The sequence below is a fragment of the Bubalus kerabau genome, chromosome 16 (genome assembly GCF_029407905.1).
Source record: "Bubalus kerabau isolate K-KA32 ecotype Philippines breed swamp buffalo chromosome 16, PCC_UOA_SB_1v2, whole genome shotgun sequence".
Lineage (NCBI taxonomy): Eukaryota > Metazoa > Chordata > Mammalia > Artiodactyla > Bovidae > Bubalus > Bubalus kerabau.
Window position 1 is genome coordinate 4,547,240 of NC_073639.1, and position 19,378 is coordinate 4,566,617.

Sequence of the window (19,378 nt, forward strand, 5' to 3'; positions counted from 1 at the left end):
GGCTAGAATTTTATGGTTCTTTGGTAGTAGATATTATTTACCTTTCTGGCAATCTTTGTTTATTTTCTTCTTTTGAATCCACTAAATAGCAGTTTGGCAAAGATTAGGTAAAATAAGACATGGAGATTTGGTCTGGGGGGTTTAGTGTACATGTATTTAAGATTTGCTAGACTATGAACCCATTGTTTGTCTATTTTCCTGTCTGAAGTCCTACTGTATTTATATATCTTTCATAAAAAATATGAGGAGGCCCACAAGTAGACCTTGGCGTGCTTCCATGCTATTATGTGCTGTGATGTTTGAGTCCTCTGGCTCAGTGTTCAGCTATACACAGACATGTCTGCAGTGGCACAGGGCTACCTTGTACTCCTCTTGTTCCTTGCGATTTGCCTATTTAGAAATGGGGACTCTTGCAGATACTCTTTTTGGCCCTTGTTTTTCATCTCCCTTAAACTCAGAAAAATTTTCATTCAAATTATATCACCTAAAAAAGAATTCTATTACTCTTCTTAGTTCCAAGTATTCTGGTAGAAGAAGGGAAGTGAAAAGTAATTTTGTGATGTATCACCGGTTTTTCTTTTGTGAAGTTTAGATTAAGGCCAGGTTGTTTAACTGTTACTTGAAAAAGAATATATCAAATTGATTTCTTGTGTTTTTATTCATTTATCTATCTTTTTTTGCTTGTTTTGTTTTGGTTGATGGTGGCATGTGGGATCTTGGTTCCATGACCAGGGATCAAACCCATACCCGCTGTAGTGAAAGTGTGAAGTCTTAACCGCTAGACCACCAGGGAAATCCTGGGTTTTTGTGTTTTAAAATTACTTGCTTGTGTACAGATGTGACATTTAGAATGCCCTTTTCCTTAACACATATATTTGAGGCTTCTTTTGTGCCACAGGCTAAAATATCTGAAATCTAGTGGGAAATAGGAAATTATTTTCATTCTTTTTGGGGAGTGCTTTTTGATCATTTTCTTTTGTCACATTGAACATCATTTAATAAGGTAAATTAGAATAGGAAGAGAGATTATCATTTGTGCAAGATGTGAGTTTTTTTAAAAGTTGCAAGCATGTTATATTTGTCTTTAAGATTTGTGCTTTCCTTCATCAAGGCGTACTCATTGAGCACCTTCTGTGTGCTGGGTGTTATCCTAGTCTTTGGGAAAGGAAGAAAGGTTAGACAGAGAGGAAACAAAGTTTCTTATATTGCTGACTGCTGTAAAGAACATTAAATAGGGTATTGCACATAAAGTGCATATGACTTTAGTCTGCATATGACAGAGAACTCCCCTTAAGGTGGTTTAAATAGCAAGGAAATACATTCTCTCATAACTAGAAAGTGAGCTGGTCACCAAGGATCCTCTTCTGTCTGTCTTATCACCAAGCTGTACTCACTAAAAATTTTATCCTTTAATTGCTTTCCCCATGAATGCAAGATGCCTACTAGAGTGGACTAATATCTCAAGGAAGGAAAAGGGTTATCTCTTTCCTGTTTTCTTTTAGGAAGTAGGAGACCTGTTCCAGAAGTTACTCAAACTAGAGCCAAATTGGCAGGGAAATGCAGGTAACCATGTTTGCCTTAGATTAGTTATAGAATTGGGGAATTTTGTACCATACCACCATAGCCAGTGCCTGGCAGGGCCATTCGGGTCATCTTGCCAGAAGGAAGATACCAATATGTTGGTAGTGTCTTTGTAACCTAAAAGCTAAAGAGCAATAATGATTGGAGGGGTTGACACATGTAACTTGAAGAGTAATGGAATACATTTTATTTATTAAATGTGGCTGTAATTTGTCATTCAAGTCTTAGTGTTTCAGCATAGTCTAAAGTCTGTATTATACTTTTACAATTTTTTCAATTTTTTGTGTGCTAGGTAGTAACTAAAGTTAGAATCATATGCACTTTTTATTGATCCTAGGATTTGCCCTCTTAAATCTATTCACTTCTTAGAATTTCAGAATGGGTAAACACAGTTATCAGTTTGTTCTGGGCTTCAAGAGTCCCGATTATGGTCCTTGAGATGGAAATGTTTCCATCCATACGTATGTCCGTAAACGTTTACAATTTGGAGGTCTTCATTTCTTTTCTCAAGAAAAGTACAGTGTTCACTAGTGAAAGTGCTTAGCTCAAACTGTATAGTAACTTTTCAGTAAATGTTTGATGCCTGCAATCCTTCAAAGCTAGAACACAATAACTTAAGTGTTACTGGGTTGGCCAAAAACTTCCTTTGGTTTTTAAGTAAAAATACTGGATTGGCTAAAAAGTTCTTTTGGATTTTTCTGTTAAGATTTTATGGAAAAGCCTGAATGAACTTTCTGGCCAACCTAATAAAACACACATTTCTCATTTTTACCAAGAACTTTATGAACAATGTCGTCACTGTTTTGTTCCATTGCTGTTGTTCAGTTGCTCAGTTGTGTCCTACTCTTTGTAACCCTGTGGACTGCAGCACACTGGGGTTTGCTGACCTTTACCATCTCCTGGAATGTGCTCAAACTTGTATCTGTTGAGTTGGTGATGCCATCCAGCCATCTCATTCTCTGCTGTCCCCTTCTTCTGCCTTCAGTCTTTCCCAGCATCAGGGTCTTTTCTAATGAGTCAGCTGTTCTCATCAGGTGGCCAAAGTATTGGAGCTTCAGCATCAGTTCTTCCAGTGTATATTCAGAGTTGATTTCCTTTAGGATTGACTGGTTTGATCTTGCTGTCCAATGGACTCTCAAGATTCTTCTCCAGTACCACAGTTCAAAGACACTAACCTTTTTAATTGTCTGGTTCTCATGTCCATATAAGACTATTGGAAAAACGATACTTTTGACTAGATGGACCTTTGTAGGCAAAGTAATTTCTCTGCTTTTGAATATGCTATCTAGGTTTGGCATTGCTTTTCTTTCAAAGGAGCAAGCGTCTTTTAATTTCAAGGCTGCGGTCACCATCTGCAATGATTTTGGAGCCCAAGAAAATCAAGTCTCTCACTGTTTCCATTGTTTCCCCATCTATTTGCTATGAAGTGATGGGACCGGAAGCCATGAACTTAGTTTTCTGAATGTTGAGTTTTAAACCAGCTTTCTCACTCTTCTCTTTCACTTTCATCAGGAAGCTCTTCAGTTCCTCTTGCTTTCTGCCATGAGGGTGGTGTCATCTGTATATTTGAGGTTATTGATATGTCTCCCTGCAATCTTGATTCCAGCTGTGCTTCATTCAATCTGGCATTTCATATGATGTACTCTGCATATAAGTTAAATAAGCAGGGTGACAATTACAGCCTTGATATACTCCTTTCCCAATTTTGAACCAGTCTGTTCATGTCTGGTTCTAACTGTTGCTTCTTGACCTGCATACAGGTTTCTCAGGAGACAGGTCAGGTGGTCTGGTATTCCCATCTCTTTAAGAATTTTCTACAGTTTGTTTTGGTCTGTACAGTCAAAGGCTTTAGCATAGTCAATGAAGTAGAAGTATGTTTTTCTGGAATTTTCTTGCTTTTTCTATGATCCATTGGATGTTTGTAATTTGATCTCTGGTTCCTCTGCCTTTTCTAAACCCCGTTTGTACATCTGGAAGTTCTTGGTTCAAATACTGTTGAAGCTTGAAGGATTTTGAACATTACTCTGCTAGCATATGAAATAAGTGCAGTTGTACAACAGTTTGAACATTCTTTGGCATTGCCTTTCTTTGGGATTGGAATGAAAACTGACCTTTTGCAGTCCTGTGCTCACTGCTGAGTTTTCCAAATTTGCTGGCATATTGAGTGCAAAACTTTGACAGCATCATCTTTTAGGATTTGAAATAGCTCAGCTGGAATTCCGTTACTTCCACTAGCTTTGTTTATAGTGATGCTTCCTAAGGCCCACTTGACTTTGCATTCCAGGGTGTCTGGCTCTAAGTGAATGTTCACACCGTCATGGTTATCCGGGCCATCAAGATCTTTTTTGTATAGTTCTTCTGTGTGTTCTTCCCACCTCTTCTTAATATCTTCTGCTTCTGTTGGGTCCATACTGTTTTTGTTCTTTATTGTGTTTACCTTTTCATGAAATGTTCTCTTGGTTGGTATTTCTAATTTTCTTAAAGAGAGCTCTAGTCTTTCCCATTCTTTTGTTTTCATCTATTTCTTGGCATTTTTCACTTAAAAAGGCTTTCTTATCTCTCCTTGCTAGTCTTTGGAACTTTTTGTTCCATTATCCTCTGCCATTTCTCAGACAACTTCATAATTCCATCTTCAGGAAACTTTTTATCTTTTTGAGTGAAGAACTGTTCCAGATGCCTTTTACAGTCTTCCAGGGAGTTGAAATTTTTTTAATTAAGAAAATTTTGTAAAGACTAAAATAAATGGACATCTGAAGGTGCAATATCTGATGAACATGGCAGATGAATCAGAAATTCTCAGCCAAGTTGTAACAGTTTTTGCCTGGTCATCAAAGAAACACACGCTTATGTATTAGTATCCTGATGGAAGATTATGCATTTTCTGTTGACTAATTCCAAACGCTTTTCTTCGAGTGTTGCTTTCACTTTCCCGTCTAGTTGGAAGCAGTACTTGTTGGAATTAATCATTTGGTTTTCTTCAAGCGGCTCATTATAGAGGATTCTCTTTCTATCCTACCATATACACAGCATCACCTTCTTTGGATGAACATTGGCCTTTGGTGTGGTTAGTAGTGGTTCATTTCTCTTGCCCTATGATCTCTTCCATTCCACATTCTTGTACATTATCCACTTTTCATCACTCATCACAATTTGTTTTAAAATTGGAACGTTTTTGTTAACATTTCAGTAGAGAATTGCAGGTGGAAATATTGCCAAGAAGGGTTTTTTTTTCCACTTAACTATGTGGGACCCAGACATCAAAAAATTGATATAATGAAGCTGGTGCAAATGGTTTTCAGTGCTTAGGTTGGATATTTTTGAGTATATTGATTATTTCCCATGTGATGTAACATTGATTGTGTTCAGTTAATGTGTTGATCAATTTCAACTGGTCTACCCAACTGTGAGACATAGTCCAGCGAGAAATTTCCAGCACAAAACTTCACGAATCACTTTTGATATATTTGCTGAGTTATAACACCTTCTCTATACATTGCAAAAATCTCTTTTTTTTTTTAGTTGCATTTTTAGTTGTGTTTCAGTTGCAGTAATATGCTGAAAGTATTCCTTTTTTCAGTATTAAAATGGCTATACAATAATTCACCAATTTTAATGTTTTTTAAAATGCATGCTGATATGATATCACATATACAATACACAATACTGTACTGTACTGTATGTGCTTAGTCATGTCTGACTTTTGCAGCCCCATAGACTGTAGCTTGCCAGGCTCCTCTGTGCATGGGATTCTCCAGGCAAGAATATTGGCGTGGGTTGCAATACATAATACAAGCTAACAAAATTTTTCAAATGAAGTTAAAGACAGCTAAGTGCTACTAGAGCCAGCTCACTAAAAAAACTGGACAAACTTTTAGGCCAACCCAGTGCTAATTGTGTTGAAAGGTGCTACACTTCAAATTGGCACTTGTTTTACTTTTCACTTTTCTAGTCATTTATGTATCCAGCCATTACTTATTGAATATCTACCATAGGTCAGGTATTGTGGGATACAGAGGTAAGAAAGATATTATCTGTACTCTCAAGAGGCTTAAGAATCCAGGTGGGGAGAACCAGATATTAGTATGACAGTGGATTTGTAGGAGGTAACCTAGGGTAAGAGCCTAACCTAGCCTTGGGTCATCAGCGGATAAGCCTACTTGGAGAGGTTCCAGCTGAGTCTTGAAGACTCTGTGGGAGTTAGCCTGGGAAATGAGGGCATAGAGGAGATGGATGGTGAAGCTTGGCAAAGACAGTAAGGTAGGAAGTTGCTAGATGTGTGTGGAGAACTATACAAAGTTCCTTCCTTATATAAATTAAGACTGGAAGTGGCAGAGAGGAGACTAGATGGTGAGGCAGGGGTGAAACGTGGACAGGGCCTGCATGGTTTAAATGGGAGGAGCTGGAGGCTTTGAGCATCACAGTCAGTGGTGTGGGGTGCATCTTACAGCAACACCTTAGAAACTATAATATGAAAAACAGCTTGCAGAGAACTGATAATTTTTTAATCATACATATAAATTAAAGTCAAATTGGCTTTTGTCTAAATTGTGCCCAAGTCCTGAGGAATGAATTTACTCCTTGAGGACTAAGTACACGGCTTTATGCTTGTGTGACACCAGGCCTTGTGGGCTTTTGCACATCGCTGGGGCCATAGAGGTGAATTAAGAATGGCCTTTTGTTCAAGTCCAAGTAGGAATTAGGAAAGTATTCTCATGTTTGTCACAAAAGAACTTTTAGATGACACAAATCCTGTCTAGCTACAAGGTCCAGAGAGAGTAGGACAAAGGAAGGTGCCTTATATGTAAGTTAAGAATTATCTTTTTGTTTTCTTTGCTTTCCTTTTCTGGAAAGGAAAAAAAGTGCTGAGGCAGCAGACACATAGCCCAATACTTTGTCTTCCTGCCATTTAGTATGTAACAGAAGCATATCATTAACTTTCTCTTTTCCCTTATAATACCACTGGATGTTTCACTCCAGGAGGTAGCATAGTAATTTTTCAGATATTTTAGCTCTTAGGAGAACAGCTGTTTTTTGAGATCTTGTGAGAGATAATCTCCAAGGAAGCAGGTAGTTAAATATGTGTATTGTGCTCAGTTGTGTCTGACACTTTGTGACCCTATGGACTGTAGTCCGCCAGGCTTCTCTGTCTATGGAATTTTCAAGACAGCAACACTGAAGTAGGTTGCCATTTTCTTCTCCAGAGGATCTTCCTGACCCACAAATAGAACCTGGGTCTCCTGTGTCTCCTGCATTGGCAGGCAGTTTCTCTACTACTATCTTCTTTACTACTGTTTCTTTACTACCTGTCTCTTTCCAGTGTTTAAGTTTGCAAAAGAATTTTGTATAATTACGGATTTCTCTAGGCTTTTGTGATAATTTACAGTACAGTATAAGTTCAGTTCAGTTGCTCAATTGTGTCCGACTCTTTCCAACTCCATGGACTGCAGCACGCCAGGCTTTTCTGTCCATCACCAACTCCCGGAGTTTACTCAAACTCATGTCCATTGAATTGGTGATACCATCCAACCATCTCATCCTCTGTTGTCCTCTTCTCCTACCTTCAATCTTTCCCAGCATCAGGGTCTTTTCAAATGAGTGAGTTCTTCACATCACATTAAGTATTGGAGTTTCATCTTCAGCATCAGTCCCTTCAATGAATATTCAGGACTGTTATCGTTTAGGATGGACTGGTTGAATCTCCTTGCAGTCCAAGGGACTTTCAGAGTCTTCTCCAACACCACAGTTCAAAAGCATCAATTCTTCAGCACTCAGCTTTCTTTACAGTCCAACTCTCACATCCATACATGACCACAGGAAAAACCATAGCTTTGACTAGACGTAAGCAAAGATGGTACAGTATACTGTACCTGAAAAATAAACAAATTTTCAAGAAATCTGGAAACCATAGTGTTGTTTTTCTAACAGGCAAGGGATGATGGCATTGTTTTCATACTTCTTTTATCTTTGATGCTGAAAGCTTGGCTTCTCTGTACAGCGGTGCCAAATCAAATGTCAGGGACAGAGTTTTGGGTGAAGTAGAGAAGAATTGCTTTATTGCTTTGCCAGTAAAGGATGACACGGTGGCCTCATGCCCGCAAAACCACATGTCCCTTCTTGGGAAAGAGAGAAGTTCTGTAATAATTATTCAAAGAGGGCATTATCAGTGGATATTCTGATGGGTTGATAGTGAGATTAGTAGGAGTCAGCATCATCAAACTTCAGGTTCAACTGGTCTGGGATCTACATGCTTGTGGGCGACATACCATCGTTAATCATCTACCTCTCTCATCTGTAGGGAATTTCAGTATCTGCAAAATAGCTAAAAAATATTGCTGTGTGTATCCTTTGATGCAGAAATAGGACCTTGCCCCAAGGCTGCTGTTGACTGTTTCACCTCCTTTCCATAATTAACAACTGCTTGAATCTTCCCATTGGAACTCAGGGAAAGTCATGGAGGCTGAATAAAGGCTGTTTCTATAATGAAAGAAATGGGGGACAAAAAGGCCTTGTGACCAGGAGCCCCACAGGACCCTGCACGGTATCAAAACCTGATGAATGTAGAACTAAACCTTTTTGCCTTGGTGTCCCCTAGTGCTCAACATTATTTTTAGACTGTCTCGTTTTTGACTGAGTTTTCTTTCACCACTGCTTATGTCTTCCTATTCGTGGGCCATTATATGTCCATGCATGTGTGCCCAAGCCTGCTTCTAACTCTTCATAAGTCCCTTGGGTTTAGAAGCAATCCCTTCTCTTTTCTGCTTCTCCATTTGTTTCCATAAGAGAGCATCTTACTTAGGATCCCTGAATGCTTAACTAATTCAAAGGGTAGTAGGAAGGAGGTCTTGTACTACGTCTTTAGTGCAGTGATGTAGAAGGCATCCGGCTTTAGTAATAAATTGTTGTTGTTCAGTTGCTCAGTCATGTCCAACTCTCTGTGATCCCATGGATGGCAGCATGCCAGGCTTCCCTGTCCTTCACCATCTCCTGGAGCTGCTCAAACCCACGTCCATCGAGTCGGCAATGCCATCCAACCACCTTGCCCTCTGTGGTCCCCTTCTCCTGCCCTCAGTCTTTCCCAGCGTCAGGGTCTTTTCTAACAAGTTGGCTCTTTGCATCGGGTGGCTAGTGTATTAGAGCTTCAGCTTCAGCATCCGGTGAATTCACTTCCAGTGAGTATTCAGGACTGATCTCCTTTAGGATGGACTGGTTGGATCTCCTTGCAGTCCAAGGGACTCTCAAGAGTCTTTTCCAACACCACAGTTCAAAAGCATTAATTCTTCAGTCCTCAGCCTTCTTTATGGTCCAGCTCTCACATCCATACATGACAACTGGAAAAACCATAGCCTTGACTAGATAGACTTTTGTCGGCACAGTAATGTCTCTGCTTTTTATTATGCTTTCTAGGTTTCTTCCAGGGAGCAAGTGTCTTTTAATTTCATGGCTGCAGTCACCATCTGCAGTGATTTTGGAGCCCAATAAAGTAGTCTGTCACTGTTTCCATTGTTTCCCCATCTATTTGCCATGAACTGATGGGACTAGGTAACACTGTGTTCTAGTCATGAGTCGAAATTCAAAAGGGAAAGAAACTGTTTTAAAGCATTGTCAACTAAAAATATGCACACATTAGAAGTTGAAGATTATGTTTTATTCATTGGACTTTTGGAGCCCAGGGGGTAGCCTCTCAGATCTTTCTGAGGGAATGATCTGAAAAAATACGAGAGGAGCCAGGATATGGAGGAGTTTTTGCAAAAAAAAAAAAACAAAAAAACCCCAGGTAGTCAGAACATCTAAAGATGAAAAACCAGACAAGTCAATTTAGTGCTTTTCTATGTATGGGAAGATACACGAGTCTGGGCTCATTGAAATAATTCCTTTATTTATATTAGTTCGCCTGTTCCCCCCCCCCCCCCACCATTATGAATTCCCTCATGGTGTACAGTCTGGGGTGGCCTGCAGTGACTGATGGCTGCGACATCCTTTGTTGACTGGTATGGCAGATGACATTCTTTATCCACAGCATGGACCAAAAAACGACATGGACAGATCAGGCAGTGAATCTATAATGCCACAGGTGTTAAGAGTTCATGCAGTTGGACATGTGGTATATTCATCACCATGATGTAATTTTCAGGTATAAGTGGGTAACAGAGGTACCTTGTATGGTTTGTTCAGGTAAGCTTTTATGGGAGGTAAGGGAATGTTGTTGGAGAAGGCAATGGCACCCCACTCCAGTACTCTTGCCTGGAAAATCCCATGGACAGAGGAGCCTGGTAGGCTGCAGTCCATGGGGTTGCTAAAAGTCGGACACGACTGAGCAACTTCACTTTCACGCATTGGAGAAGGAAATGGCAACCCACTCCAGTGTTCTTGCCTGGAGAATCCCAGGGACGGGGGAGCCTGGTGGGCTGCCGTCTGTGGGGTCGCACAGAGTCGGACATGACTGAAGCGACTTAGCAGCAGCAGCAGCAACAGCAAGGGAATGTTGTAGGTTTGCTGAAGGGGCTGACCATTTTGCCTACTGAATACAGTGAGTGGCTGGCCATCTGCCTGGCCTTGGTTTTCCTGCTGGGTGTCTGGTGCAGTGTCAACAATGCTCCTTATGTTTTAGGTGAGATGAGTGAGAGCCGAGCAAAGAGAGTTCGCATCAAGGAGGTGGATGGCTGGACCCTGAGGATGCTGATTGACTATGTTTACACGGCAGAGATTCAGGTGACAGAAGAGAATGTACAGGTAAGGGTGACAGCTTATACCATTTGGTTCTTTACACATGACAGTTTTCTAATGCAAAAAAGCATACCTATACATACATACTTTGTATTGTGAAGTGGAATGTCTCCTGCCATATCAGTAAACAGTGCCACAGCTATCTGAGATTCTGGCCCTCTAATGTGAATTTCTAAGTGATGCTGGCAAGCAGCAGTCGTGAATTCCTGAGCTTCCTGACAAGCGGCCCCACTCCCTGCACAAGGAACTTAAGGATGTCACAGTCATCAGCAATTACAGCCCTCCTGTGTGAACCAGAAGGCCCCAAGGGAATTCAAGAGCGAGAAAAGGATCTCTGTAAATATGCTGGATGCTGACCCCAGATAGCTGAGATGCGTATGAAAGGCATGACTTCAATAATCTCGGACTCTTGCACCTTCCCTACATAGAAGAATGCTAAATTCATTAACTTGATATCTGGTTTTTCTTACTTACCAATAATCTTTTGATGTTCAGACTGCCTGCCCCTTTGTGGCAAACTTATAGATAGCCTGACTCTCTCCCTCCTGCCTCCTTGGAGCAGTCTCTCAGGGCTACTGAGACGCTGCCTCCTATACTCCAAGTCCTAAATATTCCCGCCAAATAAAATAACTCTACTTTGAGGTTCTGACTATATTTTGTAGTCAACAGTACCAAAGTAACAGAATTTGTTGTTATAACTGTGTTTTTAAGAGAATGATTATAGCTTTTTAATAATGTTTCTGATTTCAGTATCTTTTCTTAAAGTTCTAAGACACAAAGCCTTTAGTTCTCTGAATGATGCTTGTTCTTTTATGAAAACATGACATGTTCATTCATAAGTACTAGTCAGTGCTGCCCACATTTTCCATTATTTCCTGGAAGGTTAAGTCTGTAAAGGGTGTTTCTGATGCCCAAGAGCCTTCTTACTTCTTTGACAATTTCAGCATCCTCTGTTAGTGATTCTACAGTTCAGCTAAAATTTGACATTGCATCTCTCTTTCTATAAAGAATCAATGTTTTATATGTATGATGCAAATGTGTAATACAGGAGTATAGTGGAGTAGAAAGTAAAAGTCCCTGTTTAAAACTATACTTCTCTTTGTACTTACCCATCCCACTCTGTGATTTACATTCTTTCCCTAAAGGTTAGGCTCTGTTTGCTGTTAATCTTTAAGACTGTTTTCTGTGCAGTTACACGCACGCACATACACAAGTTTCCTGACAAAAGTATATTTTTACTATACCTGCTTTTCTGTAACTTGCTCTTTCACTGAGCAAAGTGTCTTGAAATTCTTTATATGTCAATACATATGGGTCCAGCTCCTTTCTTTGGTGGGATGTCCCATGTGTTAGTTAGCTACATGATTTTTCACCTTTATAAAAAATGTTGCCGTGAATGAGCATTTTTATATTTGCATTAAATTTCATGGGATAGATTCTTTAACATATAATTGCTGGATCAAAAAGTACATGCATGTTTTGATTTCTGATAGACGTGCCAGACTGCCATCTAAAAGTTTGTATTTATTGATACTCCTTCCAATAGATTGACTGTGTTTTGACCATAGCAAAAAGAACTAGGGCTAACTTCTTAAGAAATAATCTCTATAAATTCTACTTGCACAAATAGGAAATCTTTTTTGTTCCTTATAATTATGTCCCTATGTAATTATGGCATATGAAATATGCCACAGAATATTTGAGTTGGGAGACTGAAAACTTTGCACTTTAACTTGTTAGGACATGGTGTTATTAAGTTTTAAATATTGGCAGTGGTAAGGCCTCCTTCTGATCTTTCCTAGATAGCCTCAGTAAACCTCTGCTTGGAAGTCCCATTCATAAGGTAAAGCATTTGAAAAGCCTTGGTTGAGCCTGAAGTCATATATTAAGGTGTGAATCAGATGCTCTGTGAACATTTTTTTAAACATGGAGGAAATGTTTGGTACATGTTATCTCATTCTGATCTTTTCTGTACCAGTAATGCTATTTGCTGGATTCTGGGGCATTATTTCAACAAGAACCCTGATCTTGGGTTTCTTTTGTCCCTTCTTTGTATTAGTTTGAGTGCAGAGTCTCATTGTGCCCTGTATCTGGCCTTTAGTAAATGAGTTACTGATTGGTTTCTTTGATTCACATAATGTGTCACCTGGGTAAAATTACAAAAGATGGTTTAGGCCTAGAAGACTGGACTGTGTGAATTCAGCCCTGAATGCTGTTTGTAGTAATTCTTGCAATAAAGACATTGGCCTGTGAGGAACTGGAAACGCCTTTCATGTTTCTTTTAATAGCTGTCACGTTCCAGTCCTGAAGTGTTAGTCATCACACCTCTCAGAAAACCTTTTGTCCTGCTAATTTGCCTTTGTGTGTATTGCTGACTCTTACAGGAATACATTCAAAGAGTTGTATTTGGTTGTATTGTTTTGTTGTTTTTTGGAAGAGGGACGTAGGGGTATCTTGGTATATAAAGCCTTATTTTACGCTCCATTGAAAAATACTTGTTTTGGAAAAGTCAGTTTGGAAATAAAGTTGGTTAAAATAAGCTACCTTTTCCGTAACAAGTATTTTTAAAAATAAAGTACAAAGTAAGGGCTTAACTATTGAGATATGCTAAACTGCAGTTTCCTCTATTTTGTGTATTTTTGTCTGTCTGCACTTTGGAGATCTTTCTTCTAGATGCTTTTCACCATAAGGAAAGAAACAATTCTGGGGAGGTATATGGTGTTCTTATTAAGGTGAAGCTGGAGTTTTCAATGGTCCTAACTAGAAGCCCTGCTCTGAGTATATCTGCCTTGAAAGTGCTGGCAGTGGGGATAGAACTTTCTGTAATTCAAAAGTTTATTGTTGTGGATAGATTTTCTCATGAGACCTAGAATCATATCTTTTGTCAGGTAGGTAGGTAAACTTCCTTTTGTACATTTCTCTTTTAGTAATATAGTCTTAGGATAGCAGGTATCTTAGTATTCTACTTTGGGATTGCATGTTTCATATAGAATCATACCTAGTGCCATAGAATGCTGAGCAACTGACTCTTTACAGCTGTCTTTATAGAGTCTGCTGGTGACAGAGCAGGACCATAACCCTGGTTTCCCTGAGTCCTACTTAAGGGTCACTTCTGTGATACCATACAGTCTCCTTATTATGCAAATTTAAAATATACAAAAAAACTGTTTGAAGTGAAGGTTGTTAACTTTGAGTTGGAATGAGGGAATTAAGTAGTTTGAAAAATTCTAAAGGAGGAATAAATGTCACTTTATTATTATAAGTATTAATAATAGGGTTTTAAATTTTGACTGTTTAAAGTTTCCTGATTTTTTTTTTTTTTTTGGTATTGCCGTTGTTTTTTGTTTAGGTTTTCAAATTTTGATTTTGACTTTGAGTAGTTGCTTTTGATTATTTTAATAATTTGAGTCAAGTGAATTTTTTTAAGAGAAATAAAAGGAGAATATTTTACCATGACCACACTTTTAGTTGAACTTTTATTTGCTGTTGAATAATTTAAATTACTTGTGTCTAGAGTATCCAATCAAATTTTATAAACTTTATAAATCTAGGAACAGAGAAAATAAAGCCAAAGGCTTTTAAACTTTTTTGGGGTCATGGAATCTTTGAGAAGCTGAGGAAAAACTGTGAACTTTTTCCCAAGTAAAGTGCACTAAAGCATATATGCACAGAGTTTTGCATACATGTTCAGAGAATTCTTGTACTTTGTCTCCCCTTATCTCCTCCACTGAAAATACTTGACTCTGTATGTGTGTGTGTGTATGAAGGGTTTTTACATGGGTTTATTTTCAGTTGTATGCTAGGCATTTTACGTATGTCTGTTGATATTCATCAGCATAGTAGATAGGTATTACTACTCCGTTTTTCAAATGAGGAAGCTCAGGAGGGTTAAGTAATTAGTTCAGCATCATACAACACCTATTAAGTTGTCATTAACTACTAGTGTTACTTAAAAAGTTTGTGAATTCAAAAATAAAAGCACATTTATAACTGAAAAAAACCTTTTAGTATCCCCCAAATTATTGAAGGTTTTGTATTCTTCATTTGATGTGTTGATTAACATGGTGAAGAATCATAAAGGATACTGAATTTTTAAAAGCATTCACTTTATTGCTAAATTTTTGGTTTTGTTACATGCATTTTTACTTCTCAGCTTTTGGGTATTTGTTTTGACTTGGCTAAAGGTAGATAAGAGTTTTTCAGTGCCAATGTAAGTAAATGATTTTGTTCCCAAATTAATATTATGAGAGTTTGTCTGCAGGTTCTGTCTACAATAAAACTTTTATCATATCAGAATTTAAGAAGCATCTGATATAATTTTGAATGGATTGGTTTTAAACAGTTCATGAAACTTGTGTGTTGCATAAACTGAAATTATTTGAGATAGAAAAGCTCATCCCTTTTCAAAAGGAACAGAATTTAAGCAAGAGTTTTTCAAGAGAAACACATTGGAATGTTTAACACAATCTCAGTACAATAGAGGGAGAAAGCAATGGCAACCCACTCCAGTACTCTTCCCTGGAAAATCCCATGGATGGAGGAGCCTGGTAGGCTACAGTCCATGGGGTTGCTAAGAGTCGGACACAATTGAGCAACTTCACTTTCACTTTTCCTTTCATGCATTGGGGAAAGAAATGGCAACCCACTCCAGTGTTCTTGCCTGGAGAATCCCAGGGACGGGGGTTCCTGGTGGGCTGCTGTCCATGGGGTCGCACAGAGTTGGACACAACTGAAGCAACTTAGCAGCAGCAGAAGCAGCAGCAGCAGTACAATAGAAAATTGAACATGGTTGTGTCCATTTTCTTGGTGGTGTAGACTAGGATGTCTGTTTGAGATCAGAAGTGTCAGTGGTGTGTCATTGTCGAGCCTTTTACTTAAGGGCTCCTGAAAGGAAGGTATTACAGGAAGGGCTTCCACGGTAGGTAGGATGCCTGTTGATACAGTTGAGCACTTAATAAAAAAAAAAGGTTGTTGAAGTGGAGAAATTATTAAAAAGCACTTGTTTACCCTAAATATTTAACCCCAAACATGTTACTTTATAAATTATGCCAGTATTTTGTTGTAAAATTAAGTACAGCCAGCTGCTTGGAGAGACACATGCTTGTTCTTAAAGTACAGCAAGAACTGGGAAACTTGAGGGCTTCCTCAAGTTTCCTCACCTCTGAGAAACAGAGGTGGTCCATTGGTTAAGAATCTGCCTGTCAGTGCAGGGACACAGGTTCCTTCCCAGGCCTGAGAAGATTCCACATACCATGAGGTAACTAAGCCCATGTGCCTCAACTACTGATCCTGCAGTCCAGAGCCTGTGAGCTGCAACTGCTGAGCCTGCCTGCTGCAGCTACCAAAGCCCTCTCACCCTTGAGCTTATGCCCTGCAACAGGACGATGTTGTTGTTCAGTTGCTCAGTCGTGTCTGACTCTTTGTGACTCCATGGAGTGTAGCAGGCAAGGAAGGCTTCACTGTCCTTCACCATCTCCCGGAGCCTGCTCAAATTCATGTCCATTGAGTTGGCGATGCCATCCAACCATCTAGTCCTCTGTCATCATCTTCTCCTCCTGCCTGCAATCTTGCCCAGCATCAGGGTCTTTTCTAATGAGTCGGCTCTTTGCATCAAGTGGCCAAAGATTTGGAGCTTCAGCCTCAGTCCTTCCAGTGAGTATTCAGGACTGATCTCCTTTAGGATTGACTGGTTTGATCTACTTGAAGTCCAAGGGAATCTCAAGAGTCTTCTCCAACACCACACTTCAGAAGCATCAATTCTTCGGTGCTCAACTTCCCTTATGGTCCAACTCTCACATCCATACATGACCACTGGAAAAAATATAGCTTTGATTATTTGGACCTTGGTTGACAAAGTAATGTTTCTGGAACAGGATAAGCCATGGCAATGATAAGCCTGTGCACTGCCCTCTGCTCGCTGCAACTAGAGAAAGCCTGTTTACAGCAACGAAGACCTAGCATGGCCAAAAATAAATAAATTAAATTAAAGTTAGAAAAAGAAATGAGACACTTGAAAAGAAATTTCAGTGCAAAGTCATCTTCGGGCTATAGACTTTCTCTGACCTTCTTCACGTGTCTAATTTGATTAATTTTTTTTTTTTTTTTTGTGGTAACATATTGATCAAACCATTCTAAAGCAATCAAATTAGATTTCACATAAAAGCACTCTTTTTATACTCACATTTCATTGGATTACATATAGTTGTTTGAATTATTTCAGTAACAAGTGCATATGTCCCAAACATATCTAAGAACATGCATGTGTTGATGAATTGCATGTCAGCTAAGAGGAGAGGTAGAAGTGTGCAAGCCTGTTTGAGTGCACAGAGGGCTGGAAGAGTTGGTCAGTCAGGCCACTAGTTAAGTGGGGGTTGGTAAAGGATACTCTTTCTATATTTCTGCATTGGATAGATCAACACTGAGATGAGATGCCCGTTGATGAAAATTTATTTTAAAATGGACATTGAAGATATCCTGTCAGTTAAACAGACATTGACGGAATATCTGCTGAGTACTCTGGCCTGTGCTTATGGTCCTGATGCTACAAGAAATGAACAGGGAACAGAAAGCATAATAGAGTATAGACTTTAAGCTGGATTTGAATCTTGGTTTTACTGTTTAAACACCGTGTAACCTTGTTCAAAGTGCTTAACTTCTCTGAGCCTGTCTGCAAAGAGGGGATGATTCTGTTCTTTCTTATGTAAGAGCTTGTGGAACATCGTGGTTAGATAACTGGTTTATATAGAGGTGAGACATGCTGGGACTTCATTAAAAGTCCAGTTTGGATTGAGGTTTGAGCCAGAAATGAATGGAGCTAGGAATAAGGGTGCTGATCCGGGAGGGGGGGGGGACAGGGGCAAGTACTCGATAAATATCTCTTTAAGTTGAGAGTGGTATGCATTCCAAATTGAAATGTTCAAGGTTGAGTGATAAATTCAGCTATGAATGAGGTGCCACAGGATGAATGGCAATGGGGTCTTGTGGTGGTGATGCCTGCTGTTAGACTATGACAGTGTCTTTGATGATCCAGAAAGAGCTGCCCTGAGTGAACAGTGATTCAAGCCTGCAGCTTCTGGGTTCTAGCTTGTCTGCAAAGAGGCTTAGTAAGGGCTAGGCATTTATTATTACCAGCGGTAAGTAGGTTGGTATTGTCATGTACATATTCCCATTAGGGAACAGACTGTAAACCTGTAGTCTGGGACTATGCTCAGTCCTATGGGGCTTTAGGGCCACACGTGGCTTAGTAAGCCTGAGGGTGTGTTGGGGAGCCTTCTGTATTTAGAACAGCAAGTTTAATGACAGACCATACTCACTGATTAGGTTACTAATAAATTTTGCAGTCTTGGTCAGGATTAGTTTAGGATTGAAGTTGAAGATCTAAGCCTTTTATGGTCTGCAACTAGACCAGGCTAGTTCATACGGATTAATAACCATGTTACTGCTGTTCATGCATGACTTGCTCTTTCCTTTTTATTCTTCTAAGGTCACGTTGAGCTTGCTTGTATTTTCCACTGCTGGTACTGATTCTGATAAATTTCAGTTTTCAATAATAGTTCATTAAAAATCTATGGAACATCTATTTTATGCCAGATAATGTTCCAGGAATTGGCGATGCAATACCAAGCAAGACAGACAAGGCTCCTGTCCTGAGAACCTTAAACAACCTATTACTTTACAGCTAATTGAGGGTTTCTAGTGACTATAGATGTGTGTAGTGTCTAGTGTACATCACTTCTAAGATCTAGGTCCCTAGTGATAGCATTAGTAATCAGAGGATTGTGTAGTTAATGTGGAATCACAGAGAAGTCACGGGGGGTGTGGGAGTTACTTCTGATGGGTAAGAGAGGGCTGTAATGAATTGTCATCCCACTATCAAACATACATTTCTAGTAAGGAATATTGATTGAGTGCCATCAAGTCTAATGTATCTCCACCCTGTGTGGTATCCAGAAAACTTCTCTTCAGATAACCCATTTCTGAACATTTGATATTCTAGTAGTTGTCTTTCCTACCCTCACACTCTTGAAAATGTGGCCAATTTGGTATACCAGCCACAGTTCTTACTTAGGCCAAAATTCCAACCAGAGGGCAGAGGACTAGTATTTTTGAACTCTTATCTGTCTCCAGATGGAAATTAAATAATGTTTCTATAATTAATAACATTGTAAGAATTGTTGGGAAAATTTCTTATTCTTCATTCAGTCACTCAGTTGTGTCCGACTGTTTGTGACCACATGGATTGCAGCACGCCAGGCATCCTTGTCCATCACCAACTCCCTACTCAAATTCATTTCCATCGAGTTGTTGATGCCATCCAACCATCTGATACTCTGTCGTTCCTTCTCCTCCTTTCTTCAATCTTGCCCAGCTTCAGGGTCTTTTCAAAAGAATCAGCTCTTTGCATCAGGTAACCAAAGTATTGGAGTTTCAGCTTCAACATCAGTCCTTCCAATGAATATTCAGGACTGATTTCCTTTAGAATGCACTGGTTGGATCTCCTTGCAGTCCAAGGGACTCTCAAGAGTCTTGTCCAAAACCATAGTTGAAAAGCATCAATTCTTCGGCACTCAGCTTTCTTTATAGTGCAACTCTCCCATCCATACATGACTACTGGAAAAACCATAGATTTGACTATATGGACCTTTGTTGGCAAAGTAATGTCCCTGCTTTTTAATATGCTGTCTAGTTTGGTCATAGCTTTTCTTCCAAGGAGTAAGCGTCTTTTAATTTCATGGCTGCAGTCACCATCTGCAGTGATTTTGGAGCCCTGAAAAATAAAGTCTGACACTCTTTCCCCATCTATTTGCCATGAAGTGATGGGACTAGATGCCATGATCTTAGTTTTTTGAATGTTGATCTTTAGCCAGTGTTTTCACTCTCCTCTTTGACTTTCATCAAGAGGCTCTTTAGTTCCTCTTCACTTTCTGCCATAAGGGTGGTGTCATCTGCATATCTGAGGTTATTGATATTTCTCCCCGCAGTCTTGATTCCAGCTTGTGCTTCATCCAGCCCAGCATTTCTCATGATGTACTCTGCATATAAGTTAAATAAGCAGAGTGACAATATACAGCCT

The 19,378-nt window shown here is 39.4% G+C and overlaps 1 protein-coding gene across 5 annotated transcripts in view; it reads left to right on the forward strand.

The window, feature by feature from the left end:
- Positions 1 to 19,378, forward strand: part of KLHL2 (kelch like family member 2) — a 164,558-nt gene that overhangs the window by 53,630 nt on the left and 91,550 nt on the right. For 4 of the 5 annotated variants that reach the window (XM_055550981.1, XM_055550984.1, XM_055550983.1 and 1 more), the window contains one exon: positions 10,190 to 10,311. The exons of the other annotated variant lie outside the window; for it this stretch is intronic. In XM_055550981.1, the coding sequence (XP_055406956.1) occupies positions 10,190 to 10,311 (122 nt within the window). The remainder of the gene's footprint in view (positions 1 to 10,189; positions 10,312 to 19,378) is intronic. 5 annotated transcript variants of the gene reach the window in all.